Source organism: Rhinoderma darwinii, chromosome 4, assembly GCF_050947455.1.
Source record: "Rhinoderma darwinii isolate aRhiDar2 chromosome 4, aRhiDar2.hap1, whole genome shotgun sequence".
Classification (NCBI taxonomy): domain Eukaryota; kingdom Metazoa; phylum Chordata; class Amphibia; order Anura; family Rhinodermatidae; genus Rhinoderma; species Rhinoderma darwinii.
Window position 1 is genome coordinate 398,506,938 of NC_134690.1, and position 21,384 is coordinate 398,528,321.

Sequence of the window (21,384 nt, forward strand, 5' to 3'; positions counted from 1 at the left end):
TATTCCACAAATACATGAATTTGAACTAAAATCCAGACTCACTCAATGGGGGAGACGTCTAAAAGTTGTGCAAAAGAAAACGGAGGAGCAGCCTATAGTAACCAATGAGGTTACTGCTTTCACTTTCCAAAGGGTTTCTAGAAATCAGAGCTGGAATCTGACTGGTTACTTCTTTCTCCTTTGCACAGTGGTCAGGTCCACGCGGCCAACCAGAGAGTGGCTTAGGCACAAAAATAGGGGAAGCGTTCCTATGGAAACCAGCACCAAGAGTTCTATATCCCCCTTACACCCATATAGTGCAATGAAACAATTGTGTCTACCTGCAGTCACCACTAGAGGAAGCTCAGTGCTTATGCATTTAGCTCAAATGGGAGCTGTATAAGTTTGTATGCAGTGAGCTCCCCCTAGTGGTGGCTGCAGGTAGACACAATTGTACCATAAAACCCTATGGAAGCAGATGATTTGGAGCTCTGTATAAGAAAAACAGCACTTCCATCTTGATTAAAGAGGCTCTGTCACCAGATTTTGCAACCCCTATCTGCTATTGGAGCAGGTCGGCGCTGCAATGTAGATTACAGTAACGTTTTTATTTTTAAAAAAACGAGCATTTTTGGCCAAGTTATGACCATTTTTGTAGTTATGCAAATGAGGCTTGCAAAAGTCCAAGTGGGCGTGTTTAAAAGTAAAAGTCCAAGTGGGCGTGTATTATGTGCGTACATCGGGGCGTTTTTAATACTTTTACTAGCTGGGCGTTGTGTATAGAAGTGTCATCCACTTCTCTTCAGAACGCCCAGCTTCTGACAGTGCAGATCTGTGACGTCACTCACAGGTCCTGCATCGTGTCAGACGAGCGAGGACACATCGGCACCTGAGGCTACAGTTGATTCTGCAGCAGCATCAGCGTTTGCAGGTAAGTCGATGTAGCTACTTACCTGCAAACGCTGATGCTGCTGCAGAATCAACTGTAGCCTCTGGTGCCGATGTGGCCGACACAATGCAGGACCTGGGGCAGGAAGTGAGTGACGTCACAGCGTGATCTCTCGAGAACACGCTGTCTGCACTGTCAGAAGCTGGGCGTTGTGAAGAGAAGTGGATGATACTTCTATACACAACGCCCAGCTAGTAAAAGTATTAAAAACGCCCCGATGTACGCACATAATACACGCCCACTTGGACTTTTACTTTTAAACACACCCACTTGGACTTTTGCAAGCCTCATTTGCATAAATACAAAAATGGTCATAACTTGGCCAAAAATGCTCGTTTTTTTAAAAATAAAAACGTTACTGTTATCTACATTGCAGCGCCGATCTGCTGCAATAGGAGATAGGGGTTGCAAAATCTGGTGACAGAGCCTCTTTAAAATAATCTTAAAGAATTTGGATTTAACTTTACATTAATTACTGATTGGTAAAGTAAACGGCTTTTCTGATTTTAGGCAAATAAATTAGTAAAATGTTGTATAATGAAAATGTTTGCAACTTTCACATTTTTTTTCAATTGCTCATCTTCAAGATCTCTGCTTGCAGTTAGCGAATTAAAAGTTGCTCAACCTTTCACTATACAATAATTAAGCTTTGTTTACAAAAAACAGAAAACGTTGAAGTGGCCGCCCGTCGTCAGAGGCGGATTTTTATAATCCTTCCCACTTTAATGGTGAACTTTATCCCAAAAATAAAAAACATCACAAAACCTGCACGTGTGGACACAAAGTGTTATTACTAAATATACATAAAATACATTAGCAGTGGAGAAGGCGGCCATATTACACGCAAAGCAGCGAGCTCTTGTAAACAGTCAGGATCCGGTGCTGGAATCTGCCGGCGCTGGGAGGCGGAGTCTAGGACCTCGCGGACAAGCACTGGTTCACAACTTCCAGCAGGTGGGAATTCTCCAGGGCGGCCGCCACTCGTTCTTTGTCCGCCAGCTGCTTATTAACTGGAGATAGACAAAAGTAAACGGGTGGTAATAATAATAATTCTCACGCCAACACACACTGCTTGTACTGATTCTAGCGCTTGTGTCATACTCCAGTCACACCCAAAGCTGCAATGACAATTCTGATGGAGGAAACCAAGAATGTCAGCGCTGTGCAGACAGATACTCCCCACTGTCATGTATTTTACAGGGACCAAAGAGAAACACCACATTTTCTACAACTAATGCCATATTCTGCACAGCCACTGAACCAGCAGGGAGTGTTCAGTAAGGAGAGGTCAGGCTGAGTTCTAGCAGGAAACCAATAGAAGCTTTGGAAGTGAATGGAGTAGAATACATGATGTAATTCAAGATCAGCACAAGATACACTATATGGAGAAAAGTATTGGGACACCTCTTAACCCCTTAGTGACCACCAATAAGGGGCCTTAGGCTAGGCTGACGCCTTTTCACGTCAGCCTAGCCTAAGTCCTGCACGGGTCTCTGCTGTCTGATGACAGCTGAGCTCCTGCTCCAATGCCCGCGATCGAAGTTTACTCCGATTGTGGCCGTTTAACCTGTTAAATGCCGCCGTCAATAGCGACAGCGGCATTTAACTTGTTTACAGAGGGAGTGCGCTCCCTCTGTCACCCATCGGTGGCCCGCAAATTCAATCGCGGGTCTCCGATGGGGTGTCATGGCAGCCGGGGGCTTGATAAAAGCCCCCAGGTCTGCCCTGGACATATGCCTGTTAGGACGCGCCGGAGGCACGTCCTAACAGATTGCCTGTCAGATTTACACTGACAGGCAATAATGCTCTGGTATACGAAGTATACCAGAGCATTATAGCAGCGATCGGAACATCGCACAGTAAAGTCCCCTAGTGGGACTAATGAAATCAATAATAAATGTGAAAGATTATTAATAAAAATTACAGTAAAAAAATAAAAACCATTTTTTTCCATAAAAAAGGTTTTATTTCGGAAAAGTGTAAAAAATAAATAAAAGTACACATATGTGGTATCGCCGCGACCGTAATGACTCCATTAATAAATTGTAATTGAAACCGCAAGGTGAACAACGTAAAAAAAAAACGCAAAAAAACAATGGCTGAAATTGCAATTTTTTTACATTGCCCCCCAAAAAAGTCATAATAAAAACGAATCAATAAGTCCCATGCACCCCAAAACAGTACCAATCAAAACTACGTCTTGTCCCGCAGAAAACAAGCCCAAAAAATCACTACATTGATGGAAAAATAAAAAAATTACGGCTCTTGGAAAGCGACGAGGCAAAAACAAATAATTTTAGTTCAAAAGTGTTTTTATTGTGCAAAAGTCGTAAAACATAAAAAACCTCCACATATGTGGCATCGCCGTAATCGTACCGACCCATAGAATAAAGGTAACATGTTATTTATGCCGCACAGTGAACGGCGTCAATTTAAAAACGCATAGAACAATGGCGGAATTTCAGGGGTTTTTTATAATCCCCCCAAAAAAAGTTAATAAAAAAATTATATGTACCCTAAAATGGTGCTATTAAAAAGTAGAACTAATCCCGCTTAAAAACAAGTCCTCATACAGCTATGTAGATAAAATCGCTGGTTCAAGTCTCCTAGGGGGACAAATGAAATGTGTAAAAAAATAAATCCATTTTTCCGTAGGGGGAAAAAAATTAAAAGTTAAAAAAAAAAAAAAAAAACAAACACCTTTTTGCATTTTTCCTATAAAGTAATGTAAAAAATGAAAAAAAAAAAAAAAATGAAGAAAATTGGTATCACTGCGTCTGTAAAAGTCCGAACTATAACAATATAACGTTATTTAATTCGCACGGTGAACGCCATAAAAAGGAAAAATATATAAAAGACCAGAATCGCTGTTTTTTTACCCATAATCCCCTATCTAGTCTAAGTATTAAAATGTACAATCTACGGAGCGCTCACCGGCATGCTCGGAGGCGTGCGTACCCGGCGTTATGTGGACATCCAGCTGCAAGGAAAAGAAGAGTTAAGACGGTCACATAAGACCAGCAGACATCAGGACGATTAATTGTGCAGGTTCACTTTAAAGAGGCTCTGTCACCAGATTTTGCAGCCCCTATCTGCTATTGCATGTGATCGGCGCTGCAATGTAGATTACAGTAACGTTTTTATTTTTAAAAAACGAGCATTTTTGGCCAAGTTATGACCATTTTTATATTTATGCAAATGAGGCTTGCAAAAGTCCAAGTGGGCGTGTTGAAAAGTAAAAGTACAAGTGGGCGTGTATTATATGCGTACATCGGGGCGTGTTTACTACTATTACTAGCTGGGCGTTGTGTATAGAAGTGTCATCCACTTCTCTTCAGAACGCCCAGCTTCTGGCAGTGCAGATCTGTGACGTCACTCACAGGTCCTGCATCGTGTCGGCACCAGAGGCTACACTTGATTCTGCAGCAGCATCAGCGTTTGCAGGTAAGTCGATCTTACCTGCAAACACCGATGCTGCTGCAGAATCAACTGAAGCCTCTGGTGCCGATGTGGCCGTCACGATGCAGGACCTGTGAGTGACGTCACAGATCTGCACTGCCAGAAGATGGGCGTTCTGAAGAGAAGAGGATGTTACTTCTCTTCAGAGCGCCCAGCTAGTGAAAGTATTAAAAACGCCCCGATGTACGCACATAATACACGCCCACTTGGACTTTTACTTTTAAACACGCCCACTTGGACTTTTGCAAGCCTCATTTGCATAAGTACAAAAATGGTCATAACTTGGCCAAAAATGCTCGTTTTTTAAAAATAAAAACGTTACTGTAATCTACATTGCAGCGCCGATCACATGCAATAGCAGATAGGGGTTGCAAAATCTGGTGACAGAGCCTCTTTAAATAACTTTCAGCACGTCGAAGAAACTTTCATGAAGTTCTGAACTCTGTCCCCCTCCCCCGCCATAGCTGAAATGATGGACACTTTTTACCTCTGCTCCATTAGGACACGTCTATGATCAGTGACTCCAGCGTAGCCGCATTATCTATTAGGGTCAGTTCACACAGAGTCTTTTGACACGTTTTTTTACACAGAAACCGCGTCGGAAAACGTGCCAAAAAACAGCCGAAAATGCCTCCCATTGATTTCAATGGGAGGCGGAGGCGTTTTTTTCCCGCGAGCGGAAAAAACAGCTCGCAGGTAAAAGGAGGGACATATCTTCGGGCGTTTACATCTCTGACCGCCCATTGACATCATTGGGAGGCAGAGAAAACATATTTTGTGGCTTTTTTTGCCCACGGTGCTCAATGGCCACCGGAGAAAAATGGCGCAAAAAATCGGGGTGCAGGGAGAGGAAAATCTGTTGAGGCAAATTTTCTGCCTGAAAAAAACTGTGTGAACCCGGCCTTAAAGAGGCTCTGTCACCAGATTATAAGTGGCCTATCTTGTACATGATGTGATCGGCGCTGTAATGTAGGTCACAGCAGTGGTTTTTATTTAGAAAAAACGATCATTTTTGAGTTATGAACAATTTTAACTTTATGCTAATGAGTTTCTTAATGGACAACTGGGCGTGTTTTACCTTATGACCAAGTGGGTGTTGTACGGAGGAGTGTATGACGCTGACCAATCAGTGACCAATCAGCGTCATACACTTCTCCCCATTCATGTACTCTGCACACAGTGATCTCGCGAGATTACGCTTGCTGTCATTAAGTCCCACACAAACGTTACCGAAGTGTCAGGATAGTGAATAGACATCACGTCCTGGCTGGAGGTGATGTCTATGAACTCTCAGGACACTTGAGTAATGTTAGTGTGTGTGTACGTGGCTGTACATAGTGATCTAGTAAGATCACTATGTGCTGAGTACATGAATGGGGAGAAGTGTATGACGCTGATTGGTCACTGATTGGTCAGCGTCATACACTCCTCTGTACAACGCCCACTCGGTCATATAGTAAAACACGCCCAGTTGTCCATTGAGAAACTCATTAGCATAAAGCTAAAATAGGTCATAACTCCGCCGATCACATCATGTACAAGAGAGGCCACTTATAATGTGGTGACAGAGACGCTTTAAAGTCTGAAATTCACATTGCTGCTGTGTATCTTCCCCATGCTTTACACTGCAGATCTGCTTGTTTAGATTGACTGCTATGTATAAGCACAGGAAAATGGACACAAGGGAGGAACATTGCGAGAGCAGCCCTGTCTCTTAGCCAATCAGAACGCAGTATCAATTAGCAGTACTTTCTCAATGGCAAATCCTTGGAATCCCCCTTTAACAACATAGAGACCATTCAATGGCGATCACTCACCTTAAACCGTTCTGGCAGGGAGCGCAGGAGCTTCACTTTTATGGACAGTCCAATCAGAGTGGCCATGCTGCAGTGCGGGATTGTGGGAGTGAACTCAACAGACACCGCGCTCTCCTCATCATTGACCTATAGTACAGCAGATACATTAAATAGTGAACAAAAATTGTATAAAACATCTACACATTTATATTACATTGTGCGGATCTTATCTTCTACTCCAGTCACATCCAGAGCAGCATTCAAAAGTCTAGTTTACGGTTAGTGGTCAATCTGCAGGTTGTCAAATCCCACTGCTGCCCCCTGCTGGCTCAATTTCTAAACAGTGCAAGCTCAGCCGTTGGGCTTTGAGAGTTAATAGTCTGAGGAAGAGAATAAAAAAAACTACATCTCTCACAATACAATGCATCAGAGTGCAGTGCATTCTAGAAGCTCACACCATTAGAACAGGGACAACAGATTCCCGCCAGCTGAGAATCAACTGGAAACCTGTAAAATTGTGACTGCAGCTTTGGGTGTGACTGTAGTATAATCCTGTTCTGTTATTCCACACCTTCACCCTGATCTCCTCCAACACGTTCAGCTCCTCCAGACTCAGCGGATGCTCCGGGTCATTTATAGAACGGATGAGATGTAGCAGGTTAAGGAACCATCAAGATATGTAACAAACCCTCAGCTGTGGGAAGCATTAGATCTGTGTAGGTCATTTAACCTCTGTATGCAAAGAAGGTTTTCAGTCACTCACAGCAAGCAGAGATTTTGACATACACGAAGACTAGGACAAAGTATACACACGGAGCCTGTACGGCCGCACATGAAGACAGAGCAGCTGTACCAGGCAGCCGTATCGCCTCTCGTGTGCATGGGGGCCATATAGTCCCGAGCAAAGGACTACATAGCCCTATGCACAAGAGAGGCGATACGGCTCCCTAGTACAAAGCGTGTCAAATTGTTTCGGAAGCGTGGCATTTTTAATAAACGTGGCGCAAATTACTCTATCGCCTTCACTTAGACCGGCGTAAGATACTGATCTACTGGGGAAGTTATGCCAAGTTTTCTTTTATTAGAATGTGGTTTGTTCCAGATGTACACAGGACCTCCGCAAGCATCACATTTTGCCTGGGTTGCTAAAAGGGGCGTGGCCTGACACTTATTACAGTTTTTGACAATCCACCCCATAAAATTCACACCACGGAGTACAATAGAAGTCACTAGCTACACCCATAACATCTTCTAAAGTGTCACTGACAAATAGCAAGAAATTATTTAAAGATGGACTTTCCCTTTAATTTAAGGATCGGATCATCGGTGATAATTAGCATATTAGATTGTCAGGATATCAAAGATCTCCCTGTCGTCGATCTTGTCGTGCAGCTCCTCGTCCTCGTCCTGGACCGTCACCTGTCGCTCCCCGCTGCGCTGGTAAATGAGCGGGTTAGCGTTCTCCAGCTGACTACTGCCCACCATGTCCTGGCCGCACCGTGCACCCCAACTATGGGAAGACAAATACAGTGGAACACGCTTTGGTCATGTGACATGAACTCCATCTCGTGATTGGACCATTACACCCCTCCTCCGTTCTCATTGGTTGCACGGACGTTGAGTCTTTTACATGATGCCGGAAGTGCTGAAGACGGAGGAGCTACGTTTGATTGACAAGCTGAGCCTGCTCTACAAACACGATGACTATTCTCGCCGCCTGGCAGGAAGCTCCGCCTCTATGGTGCTCCAGTAGCTCCATAGCACGGATACCTTGGCGGGGAAGGGCGGAAGTAAAGTTCAGCCATCATTGATTCTGGAAAAAAAAGTAAATGAAATTTAAAGGGGAAGTACCCCCCCCCCCCCCCCCATGTTTAAGAACATAACTGTTTAATACAAAATAGAGAGTTATTTCAACTTTTTAGTTTAGCTACTATGGCATCTCAGAGTTTATACAAAAGTCTTGTTTTATACCAATTTCTTCTTCCAATATTATTCAGCCATTGATATATTCTTCTTAAATAGTTAGCAAATTGCTAATATACTGTTGTTATCACAATCATTCTGTATATTTAAATTCTGTACATTTTAAAAATCAATGTATTTTTATTACCGTATGCCCCGCCCATTTATATAGGACACGTCCCAAAATGACAGCATTTGAATCATAAATATTAAATATGTATATGAACGCTATCACACCCCAAAATGAATATAGATCCCGAACTCCCTAAACGAACACAGGTCCTAAACCAATAAATACAGACCCTCCTGAAGTAATACTGACGCCCTAAATACAGACCCCTGTCCAGACACCTAAATAAATACAGATCCGAGACCGCTCTAAAGAAATACAAACCAGTGACTGAAGATAATCACCTCTCCCCGTTCCTGCAATTCTCTTCATTTCCAGGAATTGCCTCAGACAATACCTGATCGTGAAGAAGATTACAAGTGGCAGGAATTTGCCTTCCAGGAGAGCTGGCAAGTACGAGTATAAACAATCACATTTAGCGGTATCCGACGCAACCATTCATTTCCAAGAAAAGTAGCTGCGCAGTCGTTGGCTGTGAATGGAGACTTGAGGTCCCATGTTCTTGATAATAGTGGGGGTCCCAATTGCTGGACCCCCCCACATAAAGAGTGGTCACAACTCTCTAACTCAGGATCAGTACAGGATAAGTAATGTAATGTATGAACACAGTGACTCCACCAGCAGAATAGTGAGTGCAGCTCTGGAGTATAATACAAGATGTAACTCAGGATCAGTACAGGATAAGTAATGTAATGTATGTACACAGTGACTCCACCAGCAGAATAGTGACTGCAGCTCTGGAGTATAATACAGGATGTAACTCAGGATCAGTACAGGATAAGTAATGTAATGTATGTACACAGTGACTCCACCAGCAGAATAGTGAGTGCAGCTCTGGAGTATAATACAGGATGTAACTCAGGATCAGTACAGGATAAGTAATGTAATGTATGTACACAGTGACTCCACCAGCAGAATAGTGAGTGCAGCTCTGGAGTATAATACAGGATGTAACTCAGGATCAGTACAGGATACGTAATGTAATGTATGTACACAGTGACTCCACCAGCAGAATAGTGAGTGCAGCTCTGGTGTATAATACAGGATATAACTCAGGATCAGTACAGGATAAGTAATGTAATGTATGTACACAGTGACTCCACCAGCAGAATAGTGAGTGCAGCTCTGGAGTATAATACAGATGTAACTCATGATCAGTACAGGATAAGTAATGTAATGTATGTACACAGTGACTCCACCAGCAGAATAGTGAGTGCAGCTCTGGAGTATAATACAGGATGTAACTCAGGATCAGTAATGTAATGTATGTACACAGTGACTCCACCAGCAGAATAGTGAGTGTAGCTCTGGAGTATAATACAGGATATAACTCAGGATCAGTACAGGATAAGTAATGTAATGTATGTACACAGTGACTCCACCAGCAGAATAGTGAGTGCAGCTCTGGAGTATAATACAGGATGTAACTCTGGATCAGTACAGGATAAGTAATGTATGTACACAGTGACTCCACCAGCAGAATGTAGAGTGCAGCTCTGGAGTATAATACAGGATGTAACTCAGGATCAGTACAGGATAAGTAATGTATGTACCCAGTGACTCCACCAGCAGAATAGTGAGTGCAGCTCTGGAGTATAATACAGGATGTAACTCAGGATCAGTACAGGATAAGTAATGTAATGTATGTACACAGTGACTCCACCAGCAGAATAGTGAGTGCAGCTCTGGAGTATAATACAGGATATAACTCAGGGTCAGTACAGGATAAGTAATGTAATGTATGTATAAAGTGACTCCACCAGCAGAATAGTGAGTGCAGCTCTGGAGTATAATACAGGATGTAACTCAGGATCAGTACAGGATAAGTAATGTAATGTATGTACACAGTGACTGTAGATTAATTATATATGTTCACTGTAAAACTTTCTCCTAAGGTGGAGATTTGCCTCATCTTTTTGCAAAAGAAATACACTCACCAATTTTAAAACAGACATAAATAAATCTCCTCTTCCTTCTGTTCTCCTGATGCTTTTATACAGGGATTGTGACCTTTGCTTTGGCTGTGAACTACTTTACATACTTTCTACTGTTGAACTTCCATATTGATTTTTCTCTCCGAGTGGGTCCAGGGTTTAGGATGAGAAGATTGCAGAACTTTATGCAGGAAATATAAGATATATCAGTAAATGTGAGAGAAATGTCGTATGAATACAGCGTGGAGCTGTCTGCAAGAATCCAACTCCATGACCAGGTTTTTTTGTGTTGTTGTTCCAATGCATCTAAAATGAAAAATGAAGCAGCTTTGCAAATAGTACTAGTAACAAGTTTTCTACAGACCTATGTGTCTCCATGGTAACAGACTACAAACAACCCCAGTGTAGTCTGATACTGTAGCCATATTCCAATTCATCTGTCACCTACTTCTTGCTGACCAACCACATTAATTTTTATTGGGCTTCCCTTATTCAGGGTTTGAGAAAGCCGGATGACTTATGATCACTGCTACGACTGCTACATATAATAAAATATAAAAAGACTTTAAACAAGATGTCGATTAACCGTATATGAGAAAATTGCCTAAATAGCAATTACCATGACATGTCCGAAGAATCAGAATTGCATTCTTTACATTTCAGGGGATGCGGCGATAAACTTGCAGGCATGAGAGGAGTTGCGATTCCCTGCCGTTAATGCAGGCTGCAATTTCTATGCCGCCAGTGGTGTATCTATGGGGCAACAGACGAATAAAACAGCATTCTGTCTTCTGCTGAGCGGCTGGTAAAGAAGCCAAGGGGGATTTAAATTCTCAATTCTCTTCTGTATGAACAGATTGCAATTCTAATAAGACTTTAACGACATACAAAAAGCGTAAATATTGCACCATAAAAAAACACGTCACACATAAGAATTATTATGTTGAGTTTCGTAATACCGGCTTGTTGAATAGAGATGTTTCCCTGGGCATGGCATCTATAGTTGGCACAGCCAGCTTGGGTGAGTCTCCTTTAACTTCAGTTGAAGAATTGTAATTCGCAGTCTGTGGCCCATTTTGGGAGCGGGATGGGGGGTCCGACGGGTCTGGATGATGGCATCATGGCTGCCAGCAATCACTGGCCCCTGGGTAAGAGCCACGAGGAGGGCCAGGAGGGCGGGCGTCAGCCAGTGTTAGGCTGTGTTCACACGAGCATGTTTGGTCCGTAAAGGACGGAACGTATTTCGGCCGCAAGTCCCGGACCGAACACACTGCAGGGAGCCGGGCTCCTAGCATCAGAGTTATGTACGACGCTAGGAGTCCCTGCCTCACTGCGGGACAACTGTCCCGTACTGTAATCATGTTTTTAGTCTGGGACAGTTGTCCCGCAGCGAGGCAGGGACTCCTAGCGTCGTACATAACTCTGATGCTAGGAGCCCGGCTCCCTGCAGTGTGTTCGGTCCGGGACTTGCGGCCGAAATACGTTCCGTCCTTTACGGACCGAACATGCTCGTGTGAATCCAGCCTTAGCAGTCTGAGTTCTGCAGACACTTCGCTTTCCCCTGTGCACCAATGAAATTGGTCCCTGTGATTTAGAGAGGACAGGGGTAGTAGTAGTAGTTGTAGTAGTAGTAGTAGTAGTAGTAGTTACATAGTTACATAGTTACATAGTTAGTACGGCTGAAAAAAGACACATGTCCATCAAGTCCAACCAAGGGAAGGGAAAAGGGAAGGAAAAATTTCTACACATAGGAGCTAATATTTTTTTGTTCTAGGAAATTATCTAACCCTTTTTTAAAGCCATCTCCTGTCCCTGCTGTGACGGCTCCTGCGGTGTCTCCTGTCCCTGCTGTGACGGCTCCTGCGGTGACTATTCCATAGATTCACAGTTCTTACTGTAAAGAAGCCTTGTCGCCTCTGCAGCTTGAACCTTTTTTTCTCCAGACGGAGGGAGTGCCCCCTTGTTTTTTGAGGGGGTTTTACAAGGAACAGGATATCACCATATTTTTTGTATGTGCCATTAATATATTTATATAAGTTAATCATGTCCCCCCTTAGTCGTCTTTTTTCAAGGCTAAATAGGTTTAATTCTTTCAATCTTTCCTCATAACTTAAATTCTCCATGCCCCTTATTAGCTTCGTTGCTCTTCTTTGTATTTTTTCCAACTCCAGGGCATCCTTTCTATGAACTGGAGCCCAGAACTGAACTGCATATTCTAGATGGGGCCTCACTAATGCTTTGTAAAGTGGCAATATTACATCTCTGTCCCGCGAGTCCATGCCTCTTTTAATACACGACAATATCTTGCTGGCCTTTGAAGCAGCTGATTGACACTGCATGCTGTTATTGAGTTTATGATTTACAAGAACACCCAGATCCTTCTCAACAAGTGAATCCGCCAGTGTAGCGCCCCCTAGGACATATGATGCATGCAGGTTGTTGGTACCCAGATGCATAACTTTACATTTATCTACATTAAACTTCATCTGCCAAGTGGACGCCCAAACACTTAGTTTGTTTAGATCTGCCTGTAATTCACAAACATCTTCCATAGTCTGAACTATATTACATAGCTTGGTGTCATCTGCAAAAATAGAAATAGTGCTATTAATCCCATCCTCTATATCATTAATAAATAAGTTGAATAATAGTGGTCCCAGCACTGAACCCCGGGGTACACCACTTATAACTTGGGACCATTCAGAGAAGGAATCATTGACCACAACTCTCTGGATACTGTCCTTGAGCCAATTCTCAATCCAATTACAAACTATATTTTCTAAACCTATAGTCCGTAATTTACCCATTAGGCGTCTATGGGGGACAGTGTCAAATGCCTTTGCAAAGTCCAAAAACACTAAATCCACAGCGGCCCCTCTGTCTAGACTTCTGCTCACCTCTTCATAAAAACAGATTAGGTTAGTTTGACAACTTCTGTCCTTAGTAAAACCATGCTGGCTGTCACTTATAATGCTATTTATTGTCACATAATCCTGTATATAGTCCCTCAATAGCCCCTCAAACATTTTCCCCACGATGGATGTTAAGCTTACTGGTCTATAATTACCCGGGGAAGACCTAGAGCCCTTTTTGAAAATAGGCACCACATTTGCCCTGCGCCAGTCCCTTGGCACTATACCAGTCACTAGAGATTCGCTGAATATTATGAAAAGGGGGACAGAAATAACTGAACTAAGCTCTTTAAGAATTCTAGGGTGTAACCCATCTGGTCCCGGAGCCTTGTGCACATTTATTTTATTTAATTTAGCTTGGACCATCTCTACATTCATCCAATTCAGTATATCAACTGATATATTAACAGCACCGGCAGCGGCTACATCAGCTGCTCTTTCTTCAGTTGTATATACAGAGCTAAAGAACCCATTTAGTAACTCTGCCTTCTCTTGATCCCCTGTGATCAACTCCCCATTACCATTATCTAGGGGTCCTACATGTTCAGACCTTGGCTTTTTTGCATTTATATGCTTGAAGAATTTTTTGGGATTTGTTTTACTATCCTTGGCCACCTGCCTTTCATTTTGTATTTTTGCTAATTTTATTACATTTTTACAGATTTTATTAAGCTCTTTATATTTTACAAAGGCTACAGCTGTACCCTCAGATTTGTATTTTTTAAATGCCCTTTTTTTGTCATGTATTGCCCCTTTCACAGAAGGTGTAAGCCATGTGGGGTTTAATTTGAGTCGTTTATACTTATTACCTGTAGGAATAAATTTTGCACTATAATAACTCAAAGTAGATGTGAAAATCTCCCATTTATCATCTGTCCCATTATTTGACATTAGTTCTTCCCAGTCCATATCCTGAATTGCCGCCCTCATCCTGGGGAAATTGGCTTTCTTAAAATTAAATGTTTTTGCCCTCCCAGCCTGCGTTTGTTTTTTACAGTATAGGTAAAATGTAACTATATTATGATCACTGTTACCGAGGTTTTCACGAACATTGACATTCCCAACAAGATCTGCATTATTAGAAATGACCAGATCCAACAGAGCTTCACCTCTAGTCGGGTCTTGCACAAACTGGCCCATAAAATTTTCCTGCAACAGGTTGAGGAAATGTCTCCCCTTTGCAGTTGAAGCTGAACCATGACACCAATTAATATCCCGGAAATTAAAATCTCCCATTATCACTACAGTACCCGCCTGTGCAGCCCGATCCATCTGTTTATATAGCTGACCTTCCATCTCCTCAGTTATATTGGGGGGTCTATAGATTACACCAAAAGTAATTTTTTCAGTGTTTACCTCCCTTTCTAGTTCCACCCACAAGGTTTCAACCTCCTCACAGTCTTCACCCACTATTGTCTCTTTCACACTCGCCTTCATATCACTTCTCACATACAGACATACACCACCACCTTTCCTTTTTGTCCTGTCTTTACGAAAAAGTGTAAAACCCTGTAGATTTACAGCCCAGTCATGTGAAGAGTCCAGCCATGTTTCAGCAACACCAACTATATCTATATTTTCTTCCAGTATTAAGGCCTCCAGCTCCCCCATTTTACTTGCTAGACTTCTGGCATTTGTGAACATACACTTTAACTTGCCTGTCAGTTTTTCACTTTTATTATCAGAAATGTGATTTGACATTAATCGGTCCTTTTTATTTACACTGATGTTTTGTAACGAAAGGATCTCCTTATCCTGTTGTCTAGTCCTCTCCCCACATTCTGTTTCTCCCCCCACCAATATAGTCTGACCCCTCTCTAACCTGGCTACCCCTTTTTTTTCTACATTGACCTCCCTCCTCAGCCCTAGTTTAAATACTCCGCCACCCCAGCTAGAATTCTCTCCCCCAGCACAGCGGACCCCCTTCCATTTAGGTGCAAATCATCTGCAGAATACAGTTTGTACCCCAATGAAAAGTCAGCCCAGTGCTCTAGGAACCCAAATCGTTCTCCTCTACACCAAGACTTCAGCCATGCATTTAACTCCCTGAGCTCCCGCTGTCTTTCCTGTGATGCGCATGGCACAGGCAGTATTCCTGAGAATACAACCTTGGAGGTCCTTCCCTTCAGCTTGTAGCCTAGTTCTTTACTAGTACTGTACTACTACTCCTCCTCCTCTCTGACTCCTCTGTAAGGCCCCGTACACACAACCGTAGTTATTATCCTCAATTACGGATCCGTAATTGCGGATAAAATACTGACACATTAATTTCTATCGGCCGCGGACACCTTCCCGTATATTTATAGGTGTGTGTCTGGGCTGTAGAAATGAGCCACAAAAAAATAGTCATTGACATGTCCTATTTTTCGCTTATACGGACTGTGCTCCTATACTTATTACTGTGAGCACAGTCCGCAAATGCGTATGACACTCTGCGGCCCGTCTGTGCAGTATATACTGACCGTAAATACTGCACAGACGTGTGCATGAGGCCTTAGGGCGTATTCACATTGTGGCTTCATATCGCGGTGTCGTTTTGGGTCGATTTTCCAAAAGCCGCTTTAAAGTATTACGCCACTGTGCGAATATTCCCTTACGCCTCATGCACACTTCTGTGTGCAGCCCGTTCTTTCACTAACCAAATCAATACAAAGGCTGAGACTGTTATGTCAAAAACGGGCAGGAGTAGGACCTGCACTACTTCTGACGGAACGGCCGCACGGTTCCGTTAAAACAATGGACGTGTGCATGGCCCCATTGAAATGAATGTGTCAGGGTGCTGTCTGTTAAAAAAAACGGATAGCACCCTGACGAAAAAAACTGAAGTGGGCATGAGGCCTTACTCAGAGAGGGGTAGTAGTACCGGCGAGTGTGAGTCAGGCTCTATTCACACTACATTTGCGGTGTACGTTAAACGTATGTGCCGGCAAATCCTCCCAAGGTATCTGCTGAAGGTCCATTGACCTGACTTATTATAAGGAAGTGTCTTTTTAGCATTCATCGGCACATTTTTTTTTTATAATGGTGTCAACGGCCAATGTATGTCATACAGTGACATGTCAGGGGCTTCTGTTGGTCAGCAAGGGGTCCGCATCTCGTTCTCTCATAGGAGCCCTCTGTTGTCCGCCCCTGAATGGGAGCTATATAATTGCCTATACATTGGTGGCTACAGATAGCCAGAATTGTATTTTGTGCCAGTAGCAGAATCGGAGCTCACCGCAGCCCCACAAGATTATTATTGGATCAATTCTTATATTGTTAATTGCTATTTATGCGATTCCCTTATATATCAGTTGATTATTCCCAGTTAATGTCCGACGGGCTGGATCCCGTTATACCTTCCAAATTACAAGCTTGTAGAAGAAGGAAGGGTTAATATTTAAAATGTAACCTTTAATAATGTCCATATAAAAATGGAATATCAATATAGTATAGTTATACTGTTGAATTTCTCAGACATACACAACATACTTGTAAGAGGTGTACATACCTTACTGCCGGGAACAGCGCAGGGACACGGGCCGGTCTGTAGCTCGGAAGTTCGGCTCCCGAGCGGAGGAGCGTCCTGGGAACCATGGCAACGGCCGGAAGTCGCGATTCATGCGCTTCGGCGCGGAGAAGGACTAAGTCTCGCGATGCGAGATTGGAGGAGGATGTAAGGAGATGCGACACGTGGCCGGAGGAGAAGAGGGGGAGGACCGGAAGGGAGATGGAGCAGGGAGAGCGGAGCGCAAGTGGCAGTTTTTGGCGCGAGGAGTCCGAGAAGAGGGGCGGGAAGAGGGGCGAAAAGAGAGACAGAGAGGAGAGAGGCCATAAAAGACTGGTGGCCTGGATAAGTTACCAAGGGGACAGCAGCAAGAGCTGTCTGACACCGCAGAGGACTGCCAGGACCGGAGCATGTCCTTGTAACCAGCGACAGAGGACCGGCAGGAGCAGAAGTGTGCCACCTGCAGCAGCCAGAGGAGCAGAGGTTGGTGCAGCAACAGAGGACCGGCAGGAGCGGAGGGTGCCGTCAGCAACAATCACGGGTACCGGTCTATGACTCCCTGACAAGGATCCTAGGTCCTTCCCCAGAGAAAGTACCCGTGCCCATGTTATAACCAAACTAAGAAAGAGAAAAAGAGACACGGCGCCACATAGTGCAGGTAAAAACGAGAGATTTAAGGAGAGCAACCAAGTTACTAGAAGGTGCTCACCTTGATTGTAGATACTGGCAGGTATCACAATAGGGAAGGTGTAAAAGCAACGGATCAAGGGCGGACAGAAGGAACGGTCAGGTTGACGGGACTTTATTGGACTGTTAAACGGACTTTGTGCAAACGTTAGTGTCAACCTCACCTGTTCAGTTGCATCCTAGGTGTGTCCGACGTTCGGGCCGCCGACTGAGGAGAGAGAGGGTTTGTCACGAAAGGTAGCGGATAGCTCCGCAAGGACCCGTGGCGGTGCCAATAGGTACGGGTAGTCCACTGATTCCCACGACGCGACCCATGGGCCGAGAGTGTGACTCTTAACCAAGGGTAGGATGACAGTAGTGGGTAGCCCCCACCGTGACTGACAGCGGCGTATTCGTAGCCAAGCCTGACAACGTGGGTTCAGGCACGACCTTTCTCCGGGGGACTTCCAGCGGGATCAAAGTCCCCAACCTCAGGATTCCTGTCTGCTCCACACAAGAGAATTTCCTGTACGTGTTCATTACAGTAAAGAAGTTGAACCAAGAAGTTGTGTCTCTTGCATTGCGTCACCGACAGTGGTGATCCCTCTACATACTCTATTCACAGTGATGTATAGAGGTTTCCAGATCCTTGTATATATAGCAGAGTAAGCTTGGATCATGCACGTTTGCACAATGGCATTCTGTCTGGGAATCATCGAAATGATTAGACAGAGGGAGGGGGCTCACTCCGTCGCATCCTCTCCCCCGCACAACGCAATCTAAGGGGGTGGCGTGGGTTGTCATGGCACCCAGGGGCCAAATGAAGTCCCCCAGGTCTACAGTCTTAGTTCAGCTATTAGGCCGCGTATGCTGACAGGCATGATCCACTGCAACAGTGGGACTTAATAAAAGACAAAAAAAAAGTTTGCATATTTTTTTAAAAGGAAAAAACAAAAGAAATTAATAAAACGTTATTAAAAACGTATATGTTCCCCAAAAGTATATCACTGAAATTGTATCTCATCCCACAAAAAACAAGCCCTCATTCCGATCCATCGAAAAAAAAAAAAAAACACACACAAAAAATCTATAAAAGTTCTAAAGTAAAATCTGTAAAGTATACAACTTGTCCTGCCAAACAATAAGCCACCATACAGCTCCATCATAAGCCACTGCCAACTGATCTGCTCCGCTACTATGCTCAATATCTCCCTGACCAACCAGCCTGTAACTGGGGATAGGTTCGAGAGACAACAGGGTCGTTCTTTTCTTGTGGACCGGAAGCCGCGGCCGGACAGTAAGATTACTACTTCCGGTCGCGGCTTCCGGACTTGTGCACTTGGAGCGGAGGGAGCAGACGGAGTGGACGGACTGGAGGGAGCGGCAGCGGCAGGAGCAGGTAAGTTAGGTCTGTGTATGTACGTGTTTTAGTGTGTGATTACTACTGTATGTTAACCTACTACACTGTGTGTTAGCTCAAAAAATGGCGACACACAGCGTAGGAGGTTTGACCGTTCAATCCCCTCGTTTCTCCCGGCACTAGCCAGGATAAAGGAGGGGGGATTCTGAGAGCTCACTAGAGCGAGTGAGTTTTCTCAAATTTTGCAGCATAAAGCAATGAGGTTGCTTTACCACATGCCAATGCTGCAATTTTGGGAATTGCTCCATCTAGTGACCAGCGCTGGGAAATGTTATAAATTAGAATCTAATTTAGAATATTTCCTGACTCGTGAAAAAATTAAAAAAATTAGAACACTGTTTAATCATTTATGCACTAACTGTTTAACTAAAAAAAGAGTAAAAGTTAAAAAAAAAAAACCCTTTTCCCATTTTCCCCCTAGAGCATAGTAAAAAAATAAAATAAACATAATTGGTATCGCCGCGTCCGTAAAAGTCTGAACTATTACAATCTATCATTATTTAACCCGCACGGTGAACGCCGTAAAAAAATAATTGTGAACGCCAGAATCTCTATTTTTTGGTCACCTCATCTCCCGCAAAAAATGAAATAAAAAGTGATCAAACCGTCGCATGTACCCCAAAATGGTATTATTAAAAACTACAGCTTATCCCGCAAAAAATAAGCCCTCATACTACTTAATCGATGGAAAAATAAAGCGTTCTGGCTCTCGGAATTTGGCGATACAAAATAAATTTTATTTTTTAAACGTAGGTTTTTACTTGTAAAAGTAGTAAAATATAGAAAAAACGATATATATTTGGTATCGCCGTAATCGTATTGACCCACAGAATAAAGATAACATGTTGTTTTAATTGCACAGTGAATTCCGTAAAAACGTCGCGCAAAAAAATGAAGGCAACTGTTTTTTTCATTTTCTACCCGACAAATAATTTTTTTTCCCGTTTCCTAGTACATTATATGGCACAATAAATGGTGCTACGAAAACCTACAACTCGTCCCGCAAAAATCAAGCCCTCATAGTACTATATAGACGGAAAAATAAAGACGTTATGGCTTCTGGAAGGTGGGGAGGAAAAAACGAAAATGAAAATCTGAAAAAGGGCTGTGGTGGGAAGGGGTTAAAGGTTACATTTTAAATATTAACCCTTCCTTCTTCTACAAAAATCCCTTATATATCAGTTTGGTTTCCCCTGCACACCTGAAGGGTCCTCTGGTCACAGGTCCTCTGGTCTTTCTCACTCGCTCTCTACCATGACAGTCTGTTAATCAGTGTGACATTATCTGATCCAGAAAGAGTCCCATGACATAAAATGATGATCTCATGAACCATCATCTCGTCTTAAGATGACAAGGATATACTTCTTGCTTATGTCAGGTCATCACTGCAGAACAACCCAACCATTCATTATCATCCTGTAGAATCAGATAAATGGGCAGGAAAATGACTAAAATCTGCTAAACTTGTCACAGTTCATATCAGAGAATATTAAATGCTCTGCTCGTGACATTGGAGTAGAAAATGTTCTATGCAGTGGATGGTTCTTAAGATTTTAATTAATCAGATTCCAAAAATCTATAGATGATCATTTAACGTGTATGTTCACCTTAAGACAACATTTACATATTGAATAACTCTACTTATCCTGTACTGACCGTGAGTTACATCCTGTATTATACTCCAGAGCTGCACTCACTATTCTGCTGATGGGGACACTGTGTACATACTGATCCTGAGTTATATCCGGTATTATACTCCAGAGCTGCACGGACTATTCTGCTGGTGAAGTCACTGTGTACATACATTACATTACTAATCCTGTACTGATCCCGAGTTACATCCTGTATTATACTGCAGAGCTGCACTCACTATTCTGCTGATGGGGACACTGTGTACATACTGATCCTGAGTTATATCCGGTATTATACTCCAGAGCTGCACGGACTATTCTGCTGGTGAAGTCACTGTGTACATACATTACATTACTTATCCTGTACTGATCCTGAGTTACAGCCTGTATTATACTCCAGAGCTGCACTCACTATTCTGCTGGTGGAGTCACTGTGTACATACATTACATTACTAATCCTGTACTGATCCCGAGTTACATCCTGTATTATACTGCAGAGCTGCACTCACTATTCTGCTGATGGGGACACTGTGTACATACTGATCCTGAGTTATATCCGGTATTATACTCCAGAGCTGCACGGACTATTCTGCTGGTGAAGTCACTGTGTACATACATTACATTACTTATCCTGTACTGATCCTGAGTTACAGCCTGTATTATACTCCAGAGCTGCACTCACTATTCTGCTGGTGGAGTCACTGTGTACATACATTACATTACTTATCCTGTACTGATCCTGAGTTACATCCTGTATTATACTGCAGAGCTGCACTCACTATTCTGCTGGTGGAGTCATTTTGTACATACATTACATTACTTATTCTGTACTGATCCTGAGTTACATCCTGTATTATACTCAAGAGCTGCACTCACTGTTATGCTTGTGGAGTCACTGTGTACATACATTACATTACTTATCCTGTACTGATCCTGAGTTACATCCTGTATTATACTCCAGAGCTGCACTCACTATTCTGCTGGTGGAGTCACTGTGTACATACATTACATTACTTATCCTGTACTGATCCTGAGTTACATTTTGTATTATACTCCAGA

At 43.1% G+C, this 21,384-nt stretch overlaps 1 protein-coding gene across 1 annotated transcript; it reads right to left on the reverse strand.

Annotated features, from left to right (window-relative positions):
- Nucleotides 1–1,696: 1,696 nt before the first annotated feature.
- Nucleotides 1,697–7,733, reverse strand: CIAO2B (cytosolic iron-sulfur assembly component 2B). The gene is made up of 5 exons (XM_075864621.1): nucleotides 7,540–7,733; nucleotides 6,755–6,832; nucleotides 6,205–6,330; nucleotides 3,863–3,908; nucleotides 1,697–1,938 (listed from the first exon to the last, which is right to left on the reverse strand). The coding sequence occupies exons 1-5, from the start codon at nucleotides 7,666–7,668 to the stop codon at nucleotides 1,841–1,843; spliced, it is 477 nt and encodes a 158-aa protein (XP_075720736.1). The 5' UTR covers nucleotides 7,669–7,733; the 3' UTR covers nucleotides 1,697–1,840.
- Between the last annotated feature and the right edge of the window lie 13,651 nt (nucleotides 7,734–21,384).

What these genes read in the sequence shown, in the direction of transcription:
- CIAO2B (XM_075864621.1), bottom strand. Translation starts at nt 7,668, where the DNA reads ATGGTGGGCAGTAGTCAGCTGGAGAACGCTAACCCGCTCATTTACCAG. An exon ending in ACGACAGGGAGATCTTTGAT is followed by an intron (nt 6,833 to 7,539) that starts ATCCTGACAATC and finishes AACCTGCTACAT; the next exon opens with CTCATCCGTTCTATAAATGA. An exon ending in GCACGCCTCCGAGCATGCCG is followed by an intron (nt 1,939 to 3,862) that starts GTGAGCGCTCCG and finishes GTCTATCTCCAG; the next exon opens with TTAATAAGCAGCTGGCGGAC.